We start from the raw sequence: 25,062 nt of genomic DNA, 5'->3' as shown, positions 1-25,062 counted from the left end.
GGAACTCTTTTGCTTATGTTAATATATATACATTGTGTGTATATATATATATATGTATGTATATGTCTTGATCATTAATCCTGAGAAGAGCAGCAGGAAAGTGTTTTCTGAGTACAACTTCCAATTTGGAATCTCCTTTAGAGGTTTGATTTTGTTAATCAGCTTTTTCTGGCCTTTATGTGGGAAGGCTGGCATCTCCATGTCTGTCATATTGTAGCTTTCTTAGCTGCAAAGTGTTTGCATGCTCCCTTATTGCAATATGTGCTTCTGCACATAGACAGTTTTAAAAATTATGTCTCTAGTGTCAAAATAGATCAGTGATTATGGTTTGCATGCAGACACCCCTTTTATGTTCCCTGTGTCACTACAAGAAATACAAAATCTTTAGGCTACTAAACCGCAAAATCTCCTATTTAACTCTCTAGCTGATGTCTTGTAGGCTGAAAATATATTGGAAGGAACTGAAATTTTATATGCCACTTATGACTGCAATAAACTTTTTAATAACTACAGTACTTTTTTTTTTTTTTTCCCCACAAACAGGCAATGTATGAGCATCTCGGAGAGTTGCTCACAGTATTGATCACTCTGGATGAAATAATTGACAATCATGCCACGCTGAAAGATCACTGGACCATGTATAAGAGGTGTGTGTCTCGTGTGAAAAACACTCCCACAACATACAAGATGAAAGCAAGCATGTGCATCTGTGTGGGAACGTGGGTTTTGGTAGCCTCAAGAGTTTTCCAGAAATTTCAGGGCAGGGCTAAGCTCCCATAGTGTCCTTCTAACAGCATGAGTAAGTTTTTAAAGTGCTGTTACATTTTCAATACATGGTAAACATCTTGGCAAACAGTGTAATGGTTGGTGGGGTTTAAAGTATATTCAGTAATAAATTTAGTTGTGTACAGAACTGATCTAAGACTACCCCTAACTGTACTGATCATGGGGATGGGTGTGCAGATTTAAGAAATAAAACTATCTTAAATAAAAGCTAAAGAGTTAACAATTAAAAAGGTAGCTAAATTAGTGGAATAATAACTGTTTCCTTGAAAATCTAAATTAAATGGGAGTTACTCAAATGCAAATTGATTGTACAGACCTAGTGTTTTTTGTGGGGTTTTTGATTTTGGGGTTTTTTTAAATTTTGGAGTTGCTGCTAAGAGCAGGTGTAGGCAATCAAAATCTATTATCAAAATAGTGCAGGATATAATAAAACTGTGAGCATATTTTAGTGGTCTTCTACGTATGTGTTCCACACCTGTTCCTTACAGGCTGTTAAAATCTGTCCATCACAACCCTTCCAAATTTGGGATTCAAGAAGATAAACTGAAGCCATTTGAAAAACTACTGTTAAAACTGGAATGCCAGTTACTTGAAGGAATGATATTTCAGGTAATGAAATTAATGTTCCTCAGTATAATAGGGAAAACTTACATGAAAGTAGCACTCTTTTTAGAATGGTTTGTTTGTTTGTATTTTAGCTTTGTTCCAGTTACAGTGATGTGTGAATTTGGCTCTTGCATCTGTGCATGGGAGGAAAAAAAAGGCTCTATTGTAACATCCTTCCTTGCTCTTCTCATGTGCTTGAACTGTGCCAAGCTTTGAATGGTAACAGTAAATGCTGACTGTTTTGCCAAATTAGGGAAACACAGACAACTTGACGTTAGGACTGTGTATTATCAGGAAGTCTGGTTTTGTCCACATAATAGTGAGCAGGCTTACATAGCCTAGGTCCACTTCATTTAAGCTGGAAATTAATTAGTATCCTCAGTAATATTTAAAACATATCAAGTGTGACATCTCCTTTTTAGCTTATGAGAGAGGTAGCTGTCGTTAGGAACCATTTCAAAGGTACATACCCCTGAAACATGCAAGTGCACAGGTGGGTGAGGAGGATTAGTGCATTTTCAGTATAATTAATTTAAATGTGTTCATACAAGAAGCCATCTTTTTTTAGAAAGGTGTGTATTTGAGACATTGAAGTTGGATGTTGTGGCACAGTGGGTAGAGGATAATGTTGCTGAATTTGGTCAAAGCAGAGTCAGTTGTTCAGTTTTTGCAAGTTACAATGGCATAGGGAAGAAAGGTTCTGTAAAAGCCTTCAAAAGGAGTATTGTAGGTAAATAATTAAGCACAGTTTGGCTTATTCTTTCAAAGGACATTGCTAGCAGCTATCCATTTTTCATCTTGTATTTCCCTAATGTTGCATTAGTGCAAAGACTTCATTATGTGTTCAAGACTTCAGTAGGATTGGACTAGTATTTATTCAGGAAGTTTCGCCTACTGAGCTGCAAATGCCTCTTCTCAACAAAAATACATTAAAATTATGTTTAAATGCAGTTCCATTAAAGGCTTCTCTGATATCCTTAGAAAGTATGAAATGTGCTTCTATTTTTTGACTATTGTGTGGGTTTTGGTACCTTTTTAAACCACCAGCAGTAGTGTGGGATCTTATGCTACAGGGTCATAAACCATATCCTACAAGTGACTTGCATGATAATCTTGTTTAGGTAAAGGGTAGTTATATTGTACTAATACAAACATATCTGGTTTCTTAGCATTAGCACATGAAATGGTTTCTTTAAAAATGCTCCTTAAAGGAGATGGGAAATAAATAAAATGGGGTTTTGAATGTCAGTTATAAAAGTTTTTTATTGTTTTCTATTACTATATTAAAAAATGTAAGCATAGTTAAAAATCTGTATGTTGTAGAAGTTTGACTTACTTCAGTTTAGTCTTGAATCAATGAGCTCTTCCAGTATTCTTTTTTTAAAACCAGTACTCTTTTGAGGTCCAGAATTCATGGCGATTATCATTATGTTTTTTTCCCCCCTTTTTGCTCAGGCCTGTATAGAGCAACAATTTGATTCCTTAAACGGTGGCGTGTCAGTGTCAAAGAACAGCACATTTGCCGAAGAATTTGCTCATACTCTTCGCACAGCTTTTGCGAGCGTTGAAGCCAAACTTGGTAATGCAAGCTCATACTTTTCCTGCCAGCTTCGTTGTTTCTAAAATTCTTTATATTGTTTGTTCTGGGAGTAAACTTAACCAAAGCTGTGTTTGTGCAGGTGAACCTTCAGAAATCGATCAGAGAGATAAATACGTGGGCATCTGCGGCCTCTTTGTACTGCATTTTCAGATTTTTCGGACTGTAGACAAGAAATTTTACAAGTCCTTGTTGGATGTCTGTAAAAAGGTGAATGCTTTATTCTTTTGTCAGCGCTTATGAGGGGAAATAAATATGCAGTCATGAAGGAGATAGTTTTCTTAGGTGCATAGCATAGCACAGACTTGGGAAAAGAAAAACACAATTTACAAAAAATACACCTGCAGAATTAAGAATCACAGACACTGGGGACAAAAAACTGGTTTGAGTTATGAGTACTGTGGTGCTGAATAAATGCTGTGGGTTTTGCTCTTGGTTATAAACATGTCTTTTGGAAGACCTCTAAGTCCAAAGGTGATTGGGGCTTTTTCATATTGGATGGTATTACAAAATTATTAAATTCTCTAATACTGTTTAAAATCTTTAATACTCTTTAGTGTGGTAATAACTTTACCTATTATGTCCTTAGTGGACTTCTAGGGAAGAAACTTTTTTTTAGCATGAGTGTAATACTTTGTAAAAAATAGTTATGCAGGAATTAAATTGAACTGTGTGTTTTGACTTAAAAGAGGCATAAGAAACATGCATGGTGGCATAGTATCTGTTGTAGTTAATTATGTTTATTGCTACTTGGTAGTATTCCCCGCCTCTTTTTTTTTGTTTCAGGTGCCAGCCATTACATTAACAGCTAACATTATCTGGTTTGCTGACAACTTTCTGATTCAGAAGATACCAGCTGCTGCCAAACTTCTGGACAAGAAAAGTATTCATTCAGTAAAAACACAAAGGGAGAACTTTCTGCAGCAGAGGGCACAGTCACTTACCAAGTATGCTTCCTAAATAGTGCTGCATGATGCTGTTTGGCAAAGAGGTTATAAACCATGGGTTTCTGGGTTTCTTCATTCGGTTATTAGGCCTGTTGTGTAGTGTTGCTCAGTGGTGTTAATCACCTGTTCCACTTCACTGCAGCAATGTGTGCATGTGTTAATGTTGCTGCAAAAAGTTGTGGTCAAAACTAAGCTGCTTTTCATGTCATGCTTTCAGAAAAATGTGTATTATGACACCAAAATAACAATGTTCCTGGAAGTTCTAAATATTTCTTTCAGTTTACTTCTATTTCCATACTTTCAAGTTCCTTCTTATTTTAAACTAGTGTCTAGTAACCCGAGCTGCTCTGTTTTCTATTAGGGCTCTCTGCTTTCTATGTGTTTATGGAGGTAAGTTGCTGGTAGGCTTATAATCGAGTTTTTCTCTGCTTGGTGATGATACTTTCTTTGCAAACATTTCTTTCTTTGTGACCGTTTTTATTGCTTGTTTAATGGTCTTTGAAATTATCTGTATTTGAAAAAAGCTTCTCTTGTTTTGTGCTCTGCATGTAGCTTGCAGCTCACTTCCTTCTAAAATTTGCTTAAAGATAAGATGGAATTTTTTTTAGTTGTTAAGAACAAGAGTATTGCATAGGAAGATAACAAGGCTAGGGTTTCTGTTTCTGTTTCAGACCAAAACAAGAAGGTGGAAACTGTGTTCTATGGAATAGCAGTAAAAACTTAGATTTTTCGTGCTGTCTTCCAGCCCTATAAGCAAGCTGGCAGAACTGAGTTGGAGGGGAGGATGGAAGGGGAAAAGCAACTCCGTGCTTACACAATCCTCTGACAGATTGTTTTCTCTACTTCCCTGTTTCTAGCAGATTATTTTCTCTACTTCCCTGTTTATTTTTCAATCCACCTCTTCCTGGTTTATGTCCTACAACCACAGAAAGATTCAAGAGCTGTGACTGGCTCTTTCTTGGGCTTTAATTCTTGGATGGGGCATAATTGCAGTGCTGCTTTGCTTCTGGTCTTGGGCAGCGGTACTTAAGATTAAAAAAAGGTTGAAAAAGACATCTGTGTATTCACAGACATTTGGTAGAATCATAGAATCATTTAGCTTGGAAAAGACCTCTAAGATAATCAAGTCCAACTGTTAACCAACTACTGCTGAGCCATTACCACTAAACCATGTCCCCAGGCACCACATCTACATGGCTTTTGAACGCCTACTGGAGATGGTGGCTCAGCCCTTTCCCTGGACAGTTTGTTCCAGTGCTTGTCAACCCTTTAGGTGAAGAAATTTTCCTGATATCCAATCTAGACCTCACCTGCCACAACTTGAGGCCGTTTCCTCTTGTCTTGTTACTTGGGAGAAGAGACTGACTATCACCTGGATAAAATCTCCTTTCAGGCAGTTGTAGGGAGCAGTAAGGTCTTCCCTGAGCCTCTTTTTCTCCAGGCTGAACAACCCCAGCTTCCTCAGAGGACTTGTGCTCTAGACCCTTCACAGGCTTTGCTGCCTTACTTTGTACACGCAATTTTGAGGATATTGTAATAAAATCCAGGTTTACCTTCTGCTGATTTGAATAGTGCAAGTAACATTTTCTTGGTTTTTTACAAATCCTTGCACTCCTCTTGATAACTACTGCCTTAAATATGAGTCCTCTTTAAAGTGTAAGTTTTGGTAACAGAATCAAAGACCTGAATATGTTCCTGCTACAGGTGCTGCAATAAGCTGTATTGCAGTGTTGCAACTCAATAGCATGGACTAGAGAGTTTTATAAAATGAACTCTATTTAAACATTTAATTAGTACTAGTTTAATTCAAACAGATAAATTTCTGTAGAGTTATGTTACTTAAGAACACTCCAGTCTGACATTGATGTAATGACAAGTTACACTTTTGTGTGTATGTGTGTATAATACAACAGAAATTCAAACTTGGATGTTAAAGCTTAACACCAGTGTTGGACTTTTTTGTCTAGTCTTTAAAAGCATTTTCTAACAGTTTTATTTACTGTTTTAATTTAAGGAAGTGTAGTACTGCCAAGAACGACCATTTGTTCTCTTGAAAGACAGATGATTTTTGACTCATTGTACAGATAAAACTGACAGACTAACCCTTATCTATAGGTAATTAAAATGTAAATGAGTATGTGGTTGTGATAGTTTTGTGAATGGTGAGTTGTTATTTTGGGGACTGAAGAGTTAACATGTTTCCCTTGCAAGAATTTTAAGTTTTGGAAAGAGAAAAGAAAATCTTCATACTGTTCTAATTTGAGGTGAGCAACATTCTTTGTTTCCTTCCCCAGAGATATGCAGTCATATTATGTTTTTGTCAGCTCGTGGATGACAAAAATGGAATCTATCTTGTCAAAGGAGCAACGCATGACTAAGTTTTCTGAAGATCTTTCTAACCGCTGCAATGTCTTCATCCAGGTGTGCAGTCTTTTATTGTGGTGATGCAGCAAACTGATGTTCTGATGCAAGTTGTTGAACATAAAAGGAAATCACAGGAGTTCTGTGATTAATTTACAGTGTGGGAATTCTTATAAAACTTTTAATGCCCAGTAGATACTCTTTAAGTAAGTCTGCAAAAGGCCTTTCCATAAAGGATGTGGAGAAAGGAAATCTGACTAAATACTCAGTAGCTAAAATTTTGGATTTTTCTCTTGACTTAGGAAATCAAGAAAGCTTCATTTTCTCTGTAGTAAAAGTTTTGGGGTTCTTTCCTTTTGAGTCATGAGGTACTTAAATTGGACTGAACAGTGTCTACTTTAGTTTTATTTTGTACATACTCCCAGTAAAGGTTTTGTGTTTCATTGTGATTTGCCTAGTGATGGTTCTTTGCAAGAGACAGCTGGTTTTCTTTTGACCTACTAACAGCATGTAGTCTTAATATAAGATGCATCTTATTTCTGAATTTATTTTTTGCTAGCTTTATATGTAAACTAGCTTTATAAAGAAGGGTGATCCTGAATCTTTCTTAGCTGAAGACACACATGTGCTAAGATCTGTGATTTTTACATAGAAATTATTTGCAGTGGACTTAGAATCTTACTCTGTACTGAATTGAGTTTCCTGCAACACTTGATGACTTTTCCTAGTCTTTTTTTTATTGTTACTACTTTTTCTTTGAAATAAGTTTAATAATGTTTTTGTCATGGTTTATATAATCAACATTGTATTTAAAAGGTTAGCATATATTGATGTAGAAATGATTGGTTTCTTTATTGTGGGATGGACATTTTTATTTAGAAAGTGTAAAAGTGTGTAAATACTGTCTGTGTATTTATTCCATGGAATCTGAAAGGTTTAGGTTGGTTTTGTGCTAGGATGTTTTTGGGGTGGATGGGAATTGTTTGGTGGGTTGGTTTACAGTAGGTCTGAAATTATTATGCCTTTGAGGCTCTGTGATGAATTCACTAACCTGTGTTTAATTTGAATGGCTTTAGAAGAGGTTAATCAGATGATCTCATGAGTCATAGGCAGTTTCATATGTCTGCTAATGAAAGGGTCTTATTCAGCTTTGGGATCTCAGACTTGCTTAATAAAGTGGAGTGGTAGATTCTCTAGTGTGCAGAGCCAAAAGTTAGCTGTCTGTCACATATGTCTGTCTGTCACATATGAAACAAACCACAGAGGATTTACTTGATTGACAACGTTGTGGAAATACTATTTTTCTCTTTTCTCCCCTTGTATTAATTTTATTTTTAGGGTTTTCTTTATGCATACAGTCTTAGCACCATCATTAAAACTACAATGAATCTTTACATGTCAATGCAAAAACCTATGACGAAAACCTCAGTGAAAGCCCTGTGCAGACTTGTGGAACTTTTGAAGGTAGGTCACTAGATGAAAACTTTATTTCATGTAGGAGATTACAATGAACATTGATCACATATCCCATATTTAAAAAAATGGGAGTGGCCCAGAGCTAGACCCAGCATTCCAGATGTAGCCTCACTAGTGTTGAATAAAGGGGAAGGGTCACTCCCTCGACCTGTCAGCAAAGTGTTGTCTAATGCAGCCAAAACTACCATGAGCCTTCTTCATGGCATGGGCATGTTGCTGCCTCACATTCAACTTGGTGACCTCGGTGACACTCTGATTCTTTTCTGCCAAGCTGCTCACCCCCAGCTGGGTGACTCCTTAGACCAGTCCTGAAACTTTTTTTTGCTCCTGAGTAGTTTGATTTTCTCAGTTTCTAGTTGCAGCTGCTACTAACTGTACATTACAGTTAGTGGAATAGAGTCTGTATTAGCTGTGTGGATTAGTCACCCAGCATAAACCAGATTCTAAAGGCAACAATGTCAGTAACTACATGAACTGTTGTGTTTTGGGATTGACTTCAGGCAATAGAGCACATGTTTTACCGAAGAAGTATGGTTGTGGCAGACTCTGTGACGCACATCACTCAGCACCTGCAGTATCAGGCCCTTCACTCTATTTCTGTAGCCAAGGTATGTAATCCAAGTTCTAATTATTAGTCTTCCTAGCTAAGTATTTAAAAAAATATTAATTTTAAATTAAAGTGGTTTTGGTATTTTTTCAAGATCTGTAGTGTGGTGCTCTATCATAATCCACAGATATATAAACTTTCCAGTAGTTCAGAACTGTGTCCTGGAAAGCTGTACAGCATAGGTGGTTATCTCTTTTTTGACCAAGAATGGTTCTCCTCTTACTCTAAACTACTGCATTTCTTGTCATCTTCCTCTTGTGTTCTTTTCTAGTTTTTATTTCTAGTGATTTTCACAACCTGACTTTTGCTTACTTCTTTTCTGATGCACATTCATAAAGCAATCTGTTGCAGGTCTAAGCAAACAGGCTGTTATTTAAATCTTTGTCTGCTTGGCAAAGTAGCAGTACATGATGGCTTACAGGAGTCTAATGTGGGCATATATTCACTATTTCACTGTGGGATAAAATGGCTTCTTTTGCTTATCTTGAATTTCAGAATTCAGGGTAAATAGGAAAAATGAGATTTTTAGTATTCCTGTTCTGTTATATTACTGATTGTTTTTATTCTTTCATCACATTCAGTAGCAGAATTACAAAAGATGTATGCTATTGTTACCATTGCAGCTATAAAATTTCCGATTTATTTGACTGTAATTTCAATTTATATATCTGACTTTTCTGTATTTTCTAGGGTAACAAAAAAATTAATTATACTTCTAAAAAGAAATAAATATATATTTAGCAAGAGTAGCATGAACTGAAGAAATTCCAGACTTCAAAGCTACTAAGAAAAACGGTGTATCTTCAGACAGTTCACATATGTGTGGATAACTTTTGTAACCTTTTCAAATGGTACCTGTAATTACATGACAATTATTTCTAAATGCATAGAAATATGCTAAGACTTGTGTATTGAAGGATATTAAAGAGAACACGTGAACAATTCTTGATGTTTTGACTGCTTATCAGAAAATATGTAAAAGGTAGTTGTTGGTAAGTAAAAGAATCCATCAATATGGATAAAGATATAAATATCTTTATCTGCTCCACTTTGTTTCTAAGTGGTGTAGGGTCTAAGGTAAATAGCAGGTAAGGTTGGGAACTTCATGTTGAATACACTTAGAACTGAAAGATCTTTTCTTTAACTCTTTCATGAAACTCTACCTCTTCTGAGTTACACTGCTACTCACAAAAGTACATCTGTGACTTCAACTTCTTAGCCAGAAGACTTGGTTCCCTTCATTTGTTCATGCAAATATGGTCACTTAATCTTTCTGGCAAATTAGAATTTGTGGAAAATTGCAAGCTGTCATTATTACCATGTTTGTACCTCTTGTGGCTTTTCAGCTGTAAGCTGGATTTTGTTACCAACAACAGGGAGCTGCTGATTAAAAATTTAAATTACATGTTCCTTAGAACTAAAATTGGCATGCAGTTGCATGCAGCTTGCACTGTGTTTGTATATTGTAGGACCTGTGTTCATGTTGAACTGCATGTATTTCAACTGCATAGATAGGCAATATTGCTGAACTGACAGTGAATCTGAATTCAGTGAGTTCTGTTCACAAAACGTAATTTGTTTGCGGAAATAATTTATGACAAGTCCACAAGCTTTGAAAATAAGTAGCAAGATGTTACTTTGGGGCTTGGGTAACTTTTTTTTGAATTTCTGTTTTCTTTTTGTCATCAAGAAAAGAGTAATTTCTGATAAAAAGTACAGTGAGCAGCGCCTGGATGTCCTCTCTGCTTTGGTGTTGGCTGAGAATACCCTCAATGGGCCAAGTACAAAACAGAGGCGACTGATTGTTTCCCTTGCACTCAGTGTGGGAACACAGATGGTAAGTGCCATGATCGTTCCAGCCCTCTACTTGTTTGTTGTAGTGTCTTATAAAGAAATATAATCTTGTGATCTTGTGTTTATTTTTTATTTTGCCCTTTTTTTCCCCCTTCATTTCCACAGAAAACCTTTAAAGATGAAGAACTTGTTCCCCTCCAGTTAGTCTTGAAAAAACTAGACTTGATCAGTGAACTTACAGAGCGGTAAGCAGTGGCATGTATTATATAGAAGGCAGTGTAGTGTCTCTGGGGGAACTGGATCTTCACTGTCTGCATGGCAAAGTCTGGTCACTGCATGCTGGGGGTGATTTTTGCATGTTTTGTACACCCAGGGATGGACAGAAAAAATTTCAGAGTTAAACCTGAAGCTCTGGTCTTTGGGCAAGTCATATTTTACTGAACTGTTGCCCATTGGGTAACTCGCTGCTCTCATTGTTCAGAAATTCTGTCACTTTCTTGGATGACTCGGCTTTATGATAAGCTAACATCTTCCTCCTAACTCAAACCCAAAATTTATGAGTTAGTACCAGTCTGTCTGGGAGATGTGACACCATGTTTTACTGCTGCCATAGTTTCAGTGGACACTCAAGTTACATAATGTTGGCCATTTGAAAGCCAGGTGGCTATCTGGGTTCCATACATATTTTATGAAGAGAGACAAACACCTTCAGTGGATGACTCATCAGTTAAATTCCTGGCATAAGTGTACATAGGTTGTATCAGGAGAAGCCTGTTTCTGCTTTGACTTACAGGAGAAACCAACAATATACATTTGACCTCTAGGCTACTAATTGCATGTAATAAGAAAAAAGTTATTTAGGATTTTGCTGTAACATAAAATTTAAGTCTTGCAGAGATTGAGTGAACACTTTTTCTAAGACCAGTACCTTTTATTTATAAATAGCCTGGTGGGAAACAAGAAACAAAAAGTTCTTTAATATAGAACTTCCTTTTGAAGGACAATGCATCTGGAACATTCAGTGTGTAAAACTTCAACATGAAAAGCAGTCATCTTTAGTTAAACACATAAAAATAAGTATTGCTGTGTTAGAAGAATGGTTTCTTCCCATTCTGTGTCTAATAAGTAATCTTATATTCCAGAGTTCGAGCACAATGTGACTGCTGTTTCTTATACTGGCATCGAGCAGTCTTTCCAATCTATTTAGATGATGTCTATGAGAATGCAGTCGATTCTGCTAGACTACATGTAAGTAATAATGTTAGTTTAACAAGCCACTGTTGTGGGAGAGATTCACGTGAACAGAGGGTGAAGCTTAGACCGAAGCTCTTAAAGGAGAAGCTCAAAAAAAAAAAGTAAAAACCAGGCTACTGCCAAGGCAAACATTTCGTCTCAATCTGGAGGTTTTGTTCTAAATCTAAATATATCTGTTAGATTGCTCTAAAAATTGTGGGTTGCTATTGTTAATTCTGGGTCTCTGTGTGTCTGTCTGTCTCTTTGTTCCTCTCTTCATTCATTCTAATTTGAAATGAACACTTTTTGCCAGACTTGAACAGTAAAAGCCTTTGTTCCTCGTTGTGGTTACGTATTTCTAAAGCACATATCACTATGTTCAATGATTCTGTGTGGAATAGTTGTCCTGTAGCTTTTCCCCTCATCTCTCCTCCCCTCATTGGAATATTATCTATTTGCTGCAGAAGTGAATTATACTTTAGCATGGTAATCCTGATAAAAATCAATCTTCTGTTCCAGGGTTGTACATGCCATGATCAGTTACAGTACTTAAATTAATATAGTGCAAATAATTTCTGGTAAAATAGCTAAAAATTATCATCTTCCAGTCTGCAAATCAACATCAACTAGATACTTAAGATGTACAGTAAGGACAGGAAGCTTTAGTAGAGTTTATGAAGTCCATTTTTAAAAAAATGGGAAGACTAGTGGTTTAGATTTTTAGCTTTGAATGCTATTTGAGATGCTGATGATGTGCCTGTTAAGCATAATTTTTTTTTTCAGTATATGTTTAGTGCACTGCGGGACTGTGTACCTTCTATGATGCATGCAAGACACCTGGAATCTTACGAGGTGCTTCTGGAATGCTATGACAAAGAAATCATGGAAGTGCTCAATGAGGTAATTTGCTGTGATAGGAAACTAAAGACACCACTATGCTCGGAGTATCTTAACAGGCTAGCATCTATTGTACAAACCTGATATGATCAATAAAAATAGCACAGAGAACTTTGTGAAGTATTTTAATAAATAAGAAAAGTGTTTGGTTTGACTGATGATTTCAGTTATTTAAGACCTGTTGTTAATGGTACCTGTGTTGTCTGGGAACATGAAAATAATGCTCCCTAAGTTACTTAAGTTAGCTTAACCTCGGTTACAGATTTGACTATGCAGGCAGAGGAGTGCTTTTTGTCAGATTAGCTTCTGCTTGAATGAATGCCTAAAATAAGTGCTACTGTTCTTGTATGCATAGTTTTTAGTAGTGAAGGGTCTGCAAATGTAGATGGCCTCTTGAGTGAATTATTATCTAGAATTATGAAGGAGGTTTGACAGAGATAAAATGCAAATTTAGATTTCCTTAATCCTGGTTTTAACCTTTGAACCACTGTTTTTATTTGACTAGTTCAAAACTAAACATTACATATGCTTCAGAAATTCAGACCAAATTGCTTATTGCAAGACTCTTCCTCACTAAATTAGGTCTTACTATTTAGCTAGACAGCCCTCAGCCTAGTTCCCCTTAAGATGAGAAGTGAGAATATTTAAGTTTAAATTTTGTTAAACTCCCACATGGAAATTTTAGTCATGCAAAGTGTGGCACTAGGTGGTTAAACCTTTGCCTTTTCTGAGCTGTGTAGCTTTTTCTGGCTGTAGGGTATTAGAACAAGAACACAGGAAATAAATGTCCTTCTGGTTCCCAGGTGTTGATTCACTTGGACTTGTGTGGCTCTGCCAAGGCAAAGCTGTTGTCACTAGTTTAATCAGTCCACATATCTGTGGAGAGAAATTTTGATTCTGCTAACAGAGCATGTAAGTGGATACTGAATATGACTTTTTTGTTGTTGTTCTTGTTTTGTGGTTTGTGTTTTGTTTTGTTCTTTTTTTCCCCTAACTTCCCTTAATAGCACCTGCTAGACAAATTGTGTAAAGAGATAGAGAAGGACCTACGCTTATCAGTTCATACACACCTAAAGCTGGATGACAGAAACCCCTTCAGAGTTGGTATGAAGGACCTAGCTCACTTCTTCTTTCTGAACCCCATACGTTTTTTCAATCGATTCATTGACATAAAAGGTGAGGAGTTACACGTTTTCTTCATTCTATTATACTTTGGCTTAGTATATCTCTTCACTTCTTTCCACACTTCCCTAAGTAAATAGGTAGTATTATTTTAGTCATCCTTCTATGTGTTTACAGCATATGTAACACACTATTTGGACAAGACCTTCTACAACTTAACGACCGTAGCTCTTCATGATTGGGCCACCTACAGTGAAATGAGAAACCTGGCAACGCAGCGCTATGGCTTAAGTATGACTGAGGCACATCTTCCCAGCCAGACTCTGGAACAGGTACAGTGCCCACAGGGTGTAATCTGTTCCATTCCACTGTCATACTAGCTAGCTGTTCAAAGGACTGAGTCACTGAAAGTAAAGTACCCAAGAATAGAGAACTGTTTGGAAAATTGGTTTCTGGTTGACTTGTGAGACAGGATCTTTACCTACTTTTAGAGACCACACTGATATCAGTTAATTTCATGTTGGACTTGTATCATTGATTTTTTTAAACATAAGATTTAATGAAATGAGTCAAGCATGCAAAGTCAGAGAATGTTTTCTTGAAAATTCAGTGTTGGCAATTTGACAAGCAATGCATCTGGAACACAACAGTCACAAGTCTGGAATCACTTTTGCATGACGTGTCTTCTCCTTGGTTATTTGCTTGCTTCTCAGCGGATTTGCCTTAGTGATGATCAAGAGAAACTGTTTCAGAGGCTGGACATTGAGGACTTTGGGACACCTGTGCTCAGATTAATAGGAGAGTGACTTAGAGCCTCCTCAAAACTGCTAAACATGGTTACATACAGGATAAAGTTACAGTGTCATCGAGTTAATGGTGAATGTATTCACTTTTATAGGGTCTACAAATTGCATATTTCTGAGGACTTTCCTTCAAGAGTTTTAGTATCTTGGACACATTTGGCAGTTAGTTTCATTCCCTCATTTGGATTAGCACATTGCTGAAAGCTCGAGAAATACAGCCCCTTTTTTTCCTAATGTTTGTGATGGGTGTGTCTTCCTGAGTTGAAGGAGGGCACAGAACTAACAATTCTAGCTGTTTTTTGGTACAGAAGGGTTGTGGATCACTTTCTTTTTCCAGTTTTGGCTTTCTATTGGCAATATTTGGCCAGCACATCGTTATAAACAATTAAATAATTTCACAACATTGGTTTCATAACATTTATTCTGATACAAGCTTCACTTCAAAACAAAGACATTCCATAATTTGAATTCCATTCAAAACCCACACTCCATAACCCTCCAGCCCCAGCAAAATCCTGATAAAATCCATGACACAACTGGAAATAGGGTATATAAATTAAATAGCATCCTCTCCATGCACATTGATAATGAAGGAACTCCTTCCAAGCAAAACAACTGTAAAATTTATATAATAAATAGAAAACTTCAGTCTCCTAGACAGGTTAGGCAAAACCAAATGAAAAGGTAGCTAATTGCTTATGTCTCTGTAGACATCCATATGTCTGCAGAAATCTCTAAGGCAAGATTCCATTTTTTGGAACCTGAGAACAGCCAATTTTTTTTTTTTTTTTAAGTGGGCCTTGTGGAATAAACTGGAGGGATTCCTTACTTTCAGAAGAAGCTGGAAAAAAACAGGCAGGAGTGTAAATGTTAAAATGTGGGCTGAGTTGCTTTATCTCCTCTAATCATTATTTTACAGACACTGAACAAAAATTAGGAGATTCTTCATTTTGCAAGGAAAAATATTGCTTTCTGAAACACCTTCAAGTAACTACAGAAAATAGTATTTCTGAACCTTAGTGGTTATACATGTTCTTGAGGAGTTTTATCATGGTAATTCTCAATAAATAATACTGTTTCAGGGTCTGGATGTTTTGGAAATCATGAGAAATATTCATGTTTTTGTATCCCGCTACCTCTACAATCTGAATAATCAGGTAACGTATATCCCGTACTTTTCCTGGCATTTGGCTCCAGTTTGAAGGGGTTGAGAAATGTAGAGTAAGGAAAACCTGGGCTGAATGTGCGTAGTGACAGGCTGTAAAATGGCTACTGCTGCTCTAGAAAAACATCTTTGGGAATGCTGTAGCTTGGTCTTGGAGAATGTTGAGAAAGCATATTTTGGATATAGTGTGCCAGTAGGATCACTCCATATCAATTTTCCAGTGAATCCAAAAGGCAGCAAGGATAATTGGCTGCCCTGTGAGGACATACTAAGTATGTGGTTTTTGAACTTGTAAAATGGGTATCTGAAAATGTGTTTTTGGAGAGATGAAGCAGTGAATGACATGGAGAACATCTACAGAGAACAAACCTGTGGGGTTTCTCACAGTGTGAGTATGAGGGACCCACTACAAAAATGAGCAGCTTCCTTAAAGAAAAGGAAGTATTTTTTCTCACAGCACATAATTCAGTAGTGGAACTCATTGCTATGGTAAATAGTGGGGCCAAAAGTACAAACAGATGCTGAAAGAGTTTAGGTCACTTAATGTGGGTATAGTCTTAGTAAATATGGGAGTCTGAGTGGAACATCTGCCTTGGAATTGTTGAGTCACAGCTCTGTAAAAATTGGAAAAACCTACCAGATAAAGTTTATGCACACTGCATTTCTTTGGTACTTCTCACCAGTTATCAGCTGCTTTCAGAAACAGAATATGTGCTACTTAGATTGATAACTTATCAGAGAACCAGTTTTGAGTAATTAATTTTTGTTTTTCCCTCTGTGCCTCCCAGATCTTCATTGAAAGAACAAGTAATAACAAACACTTGAACACCATCAATATCCGGCACATTGCTAATTCCATTCGAACTCACGGAACAGGAATCATGAACACAACAGTGAGTATCTTTTGCACTTGGGCCTTGTGGAATAAACTGGAGGGATTCCTTACTTTCAGAAGAAGCTGGAAAAAAACAGGCAGGAGTGTAAATGTTAAAATGTGGGCTGAGTTGCTTTATCTCCTCTAATCATTATTTTACAGACACTGAACAAAAATTAGGAGATTCTTCATTTTGCAAGGAAAAATATTGCTTTCTGAAACACCTTCAAGTAACTACAGAAAATAGTATTTCTGTACCTTAGTGGTTATACACGTTCTTGAGGAGTTTTATCATAGTAATTCTCAATAAATAATATTGTTTCAGGGTCTGGATGTTTTGGAAATCATGAGAAATATTCATGTTTTTGTATCCCGCTACCTCTACAATCTGAATAATCAGGTAACGTATATCCCATACTTTTCCTGGCATTTGGCTCCAGTTTGAAGGGGTTGAGAAATGTAGAGTAAGGAAAACCTGGGCTGAATGTGCGTAGTGACAGGCTGTAAAATGGCTACTGCTGCTCTAGAAAAACATCTTTGGGAATGCTGTAGCTTGGTCTTGGAGAATGTTGAGAAAGCATATTTTGGATATAGTGTGCCAGTAGGATCACTCCATATCAATTTTCCAGTGAATCCAAAAGGCAGCAAGGATAATTGGCTGCCCTGTGAGGACATACTAAGTATGTGGTTTTTGAACTTGTAAAATGGGTATCTGAAAATGTGTTTTTGGAGAGATGAAGCAGTGAATGACATGGAGAACATCTACAGGGAACAAACCTGTGGGGTTTCTCACAATGTGAGTATGAGGGACCCACTACAAAAATGAGCAGCTTCCTGAAAGAAAAGGAAGTACTTTTTCTCACAGCACATAATTCAGTAGTGGAACTCATTGCTATGGTAAATAGTGGGGCCAAAAGTACAAACAGATGCTGAAAGAGTTTAGATCGCTTAATGTGGGTATAGTCTTAGTAAATATGGGAGTCTGAGTGGAACATCTGCCTTGGAATTGTTGAGTCACAGCTCTGTAAAAATTGGAAAATCCTACCAGATAAAGTTTATGCACACTGCATTTCTTTGGTACTTCTCACCAGTTATCAGCTGCTTTCAGAAACAGAATATGTGCTACTTAGATTGATAACTTATCAGAGAACCAGTTTTGAGTAATTAATTTTTGTTTTCCCTCTGTGCCTCCCAGATCTTCATTGAAAGAACAAGTAATAACAAACACTTGAACACCATCAATATCCGGCACATTGCTAATTCCATTCGAACTCACGGAACAGGAATCATGAACACAACAGTGAGTATCTTTTGCACTGTTGTTAGATTTTTTTTTAATTATGCACAAAAGTCCCTAAAATCCTGCATCTCCTAATAGTTTCTGTCATTATTCAATTTTAATAGTGCAATAATCTCCATACAGTGCTAAAGGTGTTTTCAGGTTGGTACTTTCCAGTCTGCTGCTTAACTTTTACCTCTTTGCTTTTTTCTTTTTTTCTATTCTTCTGACCCTATCAAAAAACAAACAAAAACCCCTCAACTTGCTGAAATAGTGAACCCCCTCTCAAATCATTACTTTCAAAGTGGAAATTACTAGAAAAATAAGGTTTTAATGTTTTTTTGCACTATTCTTCTGAGTGTAGGGACTTCAGTTTCTCAGATAAGTACTTTTACATTTCCTGGTGATGTAGATTTATTCACTTCTGATTGTGAGTAAACTTTTTTATGCAGATAGAGAAGTATTGAGATAGGTAGGGTAGAAAGGTACTTCTGCCTTATGGGAAAGTGTTTTAGAAAACTTTGAGGAAGTGGAAAAGGCGTGTCAGGAGGTTATGCAGATTCTGTGACTGGACTGAAGAAGTTGAGCGTGTCCACCCATTTCAACTTGAAATGTTTGTGTTACTTCAAAAGGACAGTTACAGGATATTCTAGACAAACCAATGGCTGTGTAGGGTATGTCATCGACTGAAATAGTGAACTTGATCCTTGATCTCTCTGCCTTTCCTGAAAGAGAGCAGACTTCCAGGAGAATGGTTTTCTTTATTCTTTTAAACCCAGTGAGATAAAAGAATTAGGCTGAGAACTCGTAGTGCAAGTTACTCAGGCATCTTCCTAGGCTGTTAGATGTGTTTGTTAGTTTGCTAACTGTCTCGATTTGACTGGGTTTTTTTCTTTTTTTCCTCTAGGTAAACTTCACTTACCAATTTTTGAGGAAAAAGTTTTATATTTTTAGCCAGTTCATGTATGATGAGCATATCAAATCCAGACTTATCAAAGACATCAGATTCTTCAGGGAAGTCAAGGATCAGAATGATCACAAGGTATAGGAGTTTTTGAAGGTACACAAATAATAGGAGTGTTATGGTTTGGTGCATCTCCATACAAAGTGACATCTTTTGTCCTAGCAAAATGCAGTGTTACAAATGTCTGTGTTCAGGATGGCTTTGTTTCGTGCTGTCTGCTCTGTAAACACGAGGCTGGCTAAAACCATTCTCCCAGTGACCTGAAAAGGATGATTTGATGGAGTAGTAGTCTATTGGATGTTCTAAATTTGTGGTCCAAAACATGCTTAAGAGTTGTCAGTTTTGAATAATAAGCTTATTCAAATCAAATCTAAAATGATGTGAACATGTAGTACTCATGCCAGCATGTCAGGATTTGGGGATAAGGGTCTGATTTTTTCCTGCTAGAAAATTGATTTCTCAAAAATGTGGAGACCATGTATTCAGTAAAATGGACTGCTGGCTTCTTTGTACATCAAGTGCTTATTTCTTTTAGGAATACTTTCTTGTTCTCAGTAACACTTCTATTTCACTTCTCAACTTGCAGAAGTTGAGACTTAACCAAATGACTTTTGTCACGTAATACAGACAAATAGGTGTATAATTTATAAAAAAAATGAAGCTGTAGATGTGAAGTAAGACTGCATTGCAAATAGAATTGTATTGATATGATGACTATTTTTTTCATAATGATAAGTAATTATTCTTACAAATTATTCTAAAATATTTTTCTAGTATCCCTTTGAAAGAGCAGATAAATTCAACCGTGGCATCAGAAAACTTGGAATAACCCCGGATGGCCAGAGCTATCTTGACCAGTTCAGGCAACTCATAAGTCAAATTGGTATGAAATGCTATCTAAGATGTTATAAATGTTATTAAGTGGAAGAGATCTTCATGGCCTAGTAACTGAACTTTTAGCTCAGGCTAAACCTAGATTTAATTTCAGTCCATGCTAAATAAATGCTCTCATATAATTACACAGTAATGGCATTTGCATGTCTCAGTCCAAAATATACTTTCAACCTGCAAAGATTCCTGTTCCATTTTCAGCTCTTTTCTTTATGGTAATGGAACTTTTGTCCATATTGAATGTATTTGCTAGTGAAAACATAAGTTTAAGTAAAAGTTAAGTTTATGTACTTAAAATAATGACCATATACCCAGCTTAAGTATTGCATTAATTTACATTTCAGAGCTTATAGGTGACTGTGAAGTGTGTGTGTGTATTTAAGTAATTTCCAATTGCTTCCTTGTTTTTTCTTGTTTTTAAAGGCAACGCTATGGGTTATGTACGAATGATAAGATCTGGTGGACTTCACTGCTGTAGCAGTGCAATTAGGTACTTCCACAAATATTTCACTTTTCTGTTTACTCCTCCTCATTCCTTTGCTCCCTGTTCTTGTTGATATTCCCTAGATTCTTATACTTGCCCAGTAAATTTTGAAAAGGTCTATTTATATGCCTTCATTCAAGTGGAATTATTGGACAGTGCTGAAATTCAGAACTGTACAATCATTGCCATAAGCCACTAAAAATAAAACAAATTCTATGGAAAAAAGTTAATAGAATGTACAGATAAGGTATTAGTCTTTAAGTCAGTAATTTCTGATGTTAATCACTTCAGGGGCATATAAAGGAAAAATAATACAAGCCTTGAGGAACTTGGAAAAACTGTGTCTTTGCTTTTTTCTATATAGATGTTGTCTGTGTTTATAGAAGGTTATCAAAACATAGTGGCTTTTACATAGTAAGAAATAGTTTTTTTGCAAATAATAGTAAATTTAGTTACTAAGGGCATCAAAAGATAAAGGGAGGTAGCCTGGTAAAAGCAGAACTGCAAGTAATGGTGTATATGTGTTCAGAAGTGAGGTTAATACTGCCTGCATGAAAATGGTGTGGCAGATGTGATTTAACAAGAAGTAAGTAGTTCAAACCAAGAAGATTAAATTAACTAAATTATAAATTAGGGGTAGATACTTCAGTGAACATAGGCAGTTGAACATAATCCTAACAAACAGTAAGTTTTCAGGTTTGTTCCTGATCTCGAAGATATTGTTAACTTTGAAGAGCTGGTGAAAGAAGAAGGACTCTCAGAAGAAACACAAAAAGCAGCAAGGTACACTGACATCATGCCTTTGAGGTCTGGGGCAGGGATGGGATGAGAGAATTTTAATTTTATATTTATAAATGCAGGTATTAGTTTTGTGTGTGTGTGTATGTGTGTGTGTGTGTGTTAAAAGTTCAACTACCTTTATGTAAAAATATTTGCTTTGAAGCAGAGAAAACAAAAGCAGTTGTTTTGAAAATGTGAAGTGGCACTGGAACTGACAGACTGTTAGAGCCTGGTGTCCTGATGAAATCCTTGTTGTTAAAGGTTAACAAGTTTTCCTCACCATGTGTCTGACTTCTGCTTTTAGAATGTTTGGGGCCTTAGGTAGAAAAGATACAAATATTCTATTCATAGAACTTTCTTGAGAAAATTAAATCAAGAAACCTGATTCAGATTGGCTGTGGAGGAAGGGTACTCTTTTCCAAAATACTGGATTGTGGGTGTAGCAAAGGGTGAAGAGAGGGTTGTTATCCCAAGAAGTGAGTAAGCAAAGAAACTTGTGGCAGAAACCAGGTAACACATTGCTTACCCTCTGCAGGCAGTTGGACTGTGTGCTCAGTGACCTCACACGTAACTTTGCAGAAGGAACAGAGTACTTCAAAATGCTCGTGGATGTATTTGCTCCAGAATTCCGCAGTCCAAAGAATATGCATTTGCGGAACTTCTACATAATTGTTCCCCCACTGGTGAGTATTTGCACTGTACCAGGACTTATTTTAAATAAATATATCAGATCAGGTTTGTGTTTAAATATTTTGTGTTAGACTGTTGACTATCACATTCTACTTTCTTCCCTGATTAGAGTTACTGTTTTGAGCGTGGTTTTGTTGGTAGTTGTCCAAAGCCATGTTTTTCTTTATTTACCTCAATTCATGTGCTAGCACTCAAAAGGTGCTAGTGAAAAAAACTGCTTCTCCTTGAATGAAATTTGGAGAAGCCAAGCGAGTTTAAAACCATGTTTTTCATGTGTCTGCTCTTTCTGCATCACACTGGGTATCTTCAGGCTCTTTTGGTGTCATGTTCTAATGCAGTTGAACTGAGGCCCTCTCCACTGCAGTTGGACCTGCTCTTACTAATAAGCTTTGCTTAGAAAGAGACCAAGTAAATGGAAATGATGCAGACTTGAGTCCAGCATTCTGAGCATTTGGAAACAGTTCAGTTTGAAGGCCAAAATGATCTAGACAGGTTGATGTGTAACATCCCATTTTAGAAACTAATTCTGCAGTGTGCATGAGCCATAAATTTAAGACTGTGAGAGGACAGGTATGTCAGGGTCATAGAACTGAGGAAAAGTAAAGGCTCATGAAAAATACTTTTGTTCTTTTTCCTTTTCTTCTGAGGAACTTTTTGTGATAAATACAGTTTCAGGAATATACCATCCACTTCAGTTTTAAAAAGGCATTTCTATGTAGTTAAATTTGAAACTGTCATAGGTTTTTAGGAAGTTAATTTACTCGCATTTCCGTGTCTCAGGAGTAGTTGTTGCATATTCAAACTCATACCAATCACTGGATCTATTGTTCAACATCAGTGTAAATTTAAAACTATTGGAATATTTCTACTGTTTTCTAAACAAAGTGAAATAGTGACAGTAGCTTTAAAAGACAATTTTTTTAAAGCTTTCCAGGAACCTGGGCTATTTTAATTATCCTTTACTTGTTCATATGTTTACTTCTAATAATCACCAAGAGAATGTGAAGTAATAGAATCTGACAAGAACAGTGAACATTAAGATCTACCTTTTTTTTTTTAACTTACACATATGGCAATGTTTTCCAAAGCTTAACTTACTTTCTTCAAAAAAAAAAAAAATCTAGAAACAGGACAAGTTTTTGTACAAAAATGCCTAGGGATGGGCCACACAGTTAGCACATGGTCATGCAATTATATTCATAGGTAGCAGCATGTATGTGAATGCCTTGTGAAATTTGTGAGTCTCTGTGATTCCAAGACAGATTTTCACTCTTTCAGACCGTCAATTTTGTAGAGCATTCAATCAGTTGCAAGGAGAAACTGAATAAGAAGAACAAAAGTGGAGCAGCTTTCACTGATGATGGGTTTGCCATGGGTAAGTTGCAGCACACTCAGTAACCTTTGAGTAAGCCAACATAATGGATATTGCAAGAAAAGATTTGTTTATCCTTTGTCTGTTCCCATAATTAAAAATTCCATCATTTAAATTTTATTTGTCTTGGCTTCTGCACAGTGCATTTGAGGGTTATAGTTGTATTCAGAATCTCCTGAGCTTGGAATAGCTGTGTATGAGAGCAGAGAGTTTTATCATACATTGGTGATTCCAAATTTCTGTCACAACTTGTGAATCTTAGCCAGATGAGAAGGAATGCAAATATTTGGAGTTGTGAGGTGTTAGAAAATGTAAGCTTGTTCCATATTGTTACTTTTTTTCCCTGATCTGATAGATTTAATTGTAAATTAATTACAATTTAAATTATATTTATGAGGGAATTATCAGCTTGGGCTGATCCTTCAAAGACGTTCACAAAACGTTTTGCAAATTGCATGTTGACTTTGGTACATGGTTTGTTAATGACTAGGTGTGGCTTACATTCTGAAGCTTTTGGATCAGTACCAGGAGTTTGATTCTCTGCACTGGTTCCAGTCTGTTAGAGAGAAGTATGTGAAGGAAATAAGAGCAGTAGCTAAGCAACAGAACGTGCAGTCCACCAATCAAGATGAAAAACTACTACAAACTATGAACCTTACCCACAAGCGACTGGAAGTTTGTTTACAGGTACAGCATTGGCCTAGTTCTCTGTTCTGTTCTTTATTGACTTCAGCACTTACTCATCACAAATCAGGTATCTGTCTCCTGATGGAACTCATAGAGAACAAAAACCAAAGCACTGTCTACAGCAACAGTGCAAAACGAATATAAACATTTGAGGTGTGTGATCGAAAGGGGATGTCATCAGTGTTTGTGATCTTTGAGTGGAGTGGGAAGACCTAGTTGACTGGAATTCTTTGTCCAATGGAGTTTGAAGTGTAATGCACCTGAATTCTAAATACTTGAATAGGAGAGAATAACTTTTTGATTAAATTTCGTGTAAAAGGATTTTACATAACACTGTGAGCCCTCAGAGTTACTTGTGTGCTAATTTTGAGCTGCTAAGTTGAATGATGCATTAGCTGTCAGCTGGAGGAAAGATCCATTTGAATTTTGAAGCATTTCAGCTCAGGTTTTATCTGTGGTGTGGTGCTCTTTCTCTCTTGATTCGAGAAGGCTGTGGGACAAACCTGTAGTTGGCCATTTATACAGCCCATGGTTACATTCTGTCTGTTGTTAAAATAGATAAAGCCCTGTATGTTCTCATGGTTCCCAGGAGTGTGCACTGTGTTTGGTCCTCTCTGTTAAGAAAACTCATCACTGAACCTTGTTCAAAAACTCATCAAGGTTGTGGTTGTTTAAATTATTGACTTGCATGATTTTCCATGGGCAAGTTGCCACAAGTTCTGATTGCTGCCACAGACCTCATTTTCAGCCTCAGTAGATTAGTGACAGATTTATTGCAGTGATGCTGCTTTGTTGAAGTTGCCCTTTCAAGGAAAGGCTGACATTTGCATTGTAAAATGTATGTGAATAAGGTATGAATGGAGAAAGATTCCACCCCCACACCCGCCCAGGAGCATTTCAGAGATTTTGATTCTGCAAATCCAGTTGCCTAAAATGCTCTTGAAAAATCTCACTGGTATCTGTCTGCAAATTTATTCTTGTGATATGCTGATGCTCCTCTTCTTTATCTTTTCCCTTAGGAATTTGAACTCCTTTATTTCTCACTAAGTAGTGCAAGAATTTTTTTCAGAGCAGATAAAACTGCAGCAGAAGAAAACCAGGAGAAGAAAGAAAAAGAAGGTGAGTGGATGCTACACATAGAACATTTGGCTCACGAGAATGTGGGACATAGTAGGGAAGGTGCTTTTTTTTCTTTTTTCCATAGCTGCTTTCTTGCTGGTGGGTTGATTTAGTGTTTCAGAAGGGCATTTGTGGGGTCAAGGGTGATAGAAAAGTCAAGAACCACTCATGAAGGCCTTCTTTAGAACAGGTGAATTTCAAACTGGGCTTTCTTTCTGGCTTCTGGAAAAAAAGCAACACCACAAAAAAACAACAAACCCCAAAAAGTTTGGGAGAGGGAGAATATACTTGCAGTAATCTGAAATTCAGGAGCTTCAGCATCATACTTACCCCCTCAATTACCAATGTTGACAGTGACAGCTTTTACTGTACAACCTTAGCTGATGTGACATAAGGTGATGTTTTTCACCTGTGGTTTACCAGCTGTTTTTCAACTTACACAGGCAGACAATGCAGTTACTATATGTATTTGAATGTTTATGATATGTTTTGGTCTCCCATTGAATTATATATTCAAAGGGTAAGATC

At 36.7% G+C, this 25,062-nt stretch overlaps 1 protein-coding gene across 5 annotated transcripts in view; it reads left to right on the top strand.

Moving 5' to 3' along the window:
• Positions 1 to 25,062, top strand: part of WASHC4 (WASH complex subunit 4) — a 41,197-nt gene that overhangs the window by 12,056 nt on the left and 4,079 nt on the right. For 2 of the 5 annotated variants that reach the window (XM_050325067.1, XM_050325064.1), the window contains exons 9-32: positions 544 to 647; positions 1,275 to 1,395; positions 2,848 to 2,971; positions 3,072 to 3,199; positions 3,776 to 3,936; positions 6,231 to 6,357; positions 7,636 to 7,761; positions 8,274 to 8,381; positions 10,071 to 10,217; positions 10,340 to 10,419; positions 11,317 to 11,422; positions 12,191 to 12,307; positions 13,312 to 13,480; positions 13,604 to 13,758; positions 15,312 to 15,386; positions 16,183 to 16,287; positions 18,455 to 18,589; positions 19,286 to 19,394; positions 19,826 to 19,892; positions 20,583 to 20,669; positions 21,202 to 21,349; positions 22,635 to 22,731; positions 23,219 to 23,415; positions 24,435 to 24,534. In XM_050325067.1, the coding sequence (XP_050181024.1) occupies positions 544 to 647; positions 1,275 to 1,395; positions 2,848 to 2,971; positions 3,072 to 3,199; positions 3,776 to 3,936; positions 6,231 to 6,357; positions 7,636 to 7,761; positions 8,274 to 8,381; positions 10,071 to 10,217; positions 10,340 to 10,419; positions 11,317 to 11,422; positions 12,191 to 12,307; positions 13,312 to 13,480; positions 13,604 to 13,758; positions 15,312 to 15,386; positions 16,183 to 16,287; positions 18,455 to 18,589; positions 19,286 to 19,394; positions 19,826 to 19,892; positions 20,583 to 20,669; positions 21,202 to 21,349; positions 22,635 to 22,731; positions 23,219 to 23,415; positions 24,435 to 24,534 (2,893 nt within the window). Of the gene's footprint in view, positions 1 to 543; positions 648 to 1,274; positions 1,396 to 2,847; positions 2,972 to 3,071; positions 3,200 to 3,775; positions 3,937 to 6,230; positions 6,358 to 7,635; positions 7,762 to 8,273; positions 8,382 to 10,070; positions 10,218 to 10,339; positions 10,420 to 11,316; positions 11,423 to 12,190; positions 12,308 to 13,311; positions 13,481 to 13,603; positions 13,759 to 15,311; positions 15,387 to 16,182; positions 16,288 to 16,593; positions 16,669 to 17,463; positions 17,569 to 18,454; positions 18,590 to 19,285; positions 19,395 to 19,825; positions 19,893 to 20,582; positions 20,670 to 21,201; positions 21,350 to 22,634; positions 22,732 to 23,218; positions 23,416 to 24,434; positions 24,535 to 25,062 lie in introns of those variants that run through there. The other 3 variants (XM_050325066.1, XM_050325065.1, XM_050325068.1) reach the window with 3 other exon arrangements.

This window comes from Myiozetetes cayanensis, unplaced genomic scaffold (genome assembly GCF_022539395.1).
Source record: "Myiozetetes cayanensis isolate MyiCay16 unplaced genomic scaffold, myiCay2020 scf3, whole genome shotgun sequence".
Classification (NCBI taxonomy): domain Eukaryota; kingdom Metazoa; phylum Chordata; class Aves; order Passeriformes; family Tyrannidae; genus Myiozetetes; species Myiozetetes cayanensis.
This window is presented reverse-complemented; position numbering and strand designations above follow the sequence as displayed.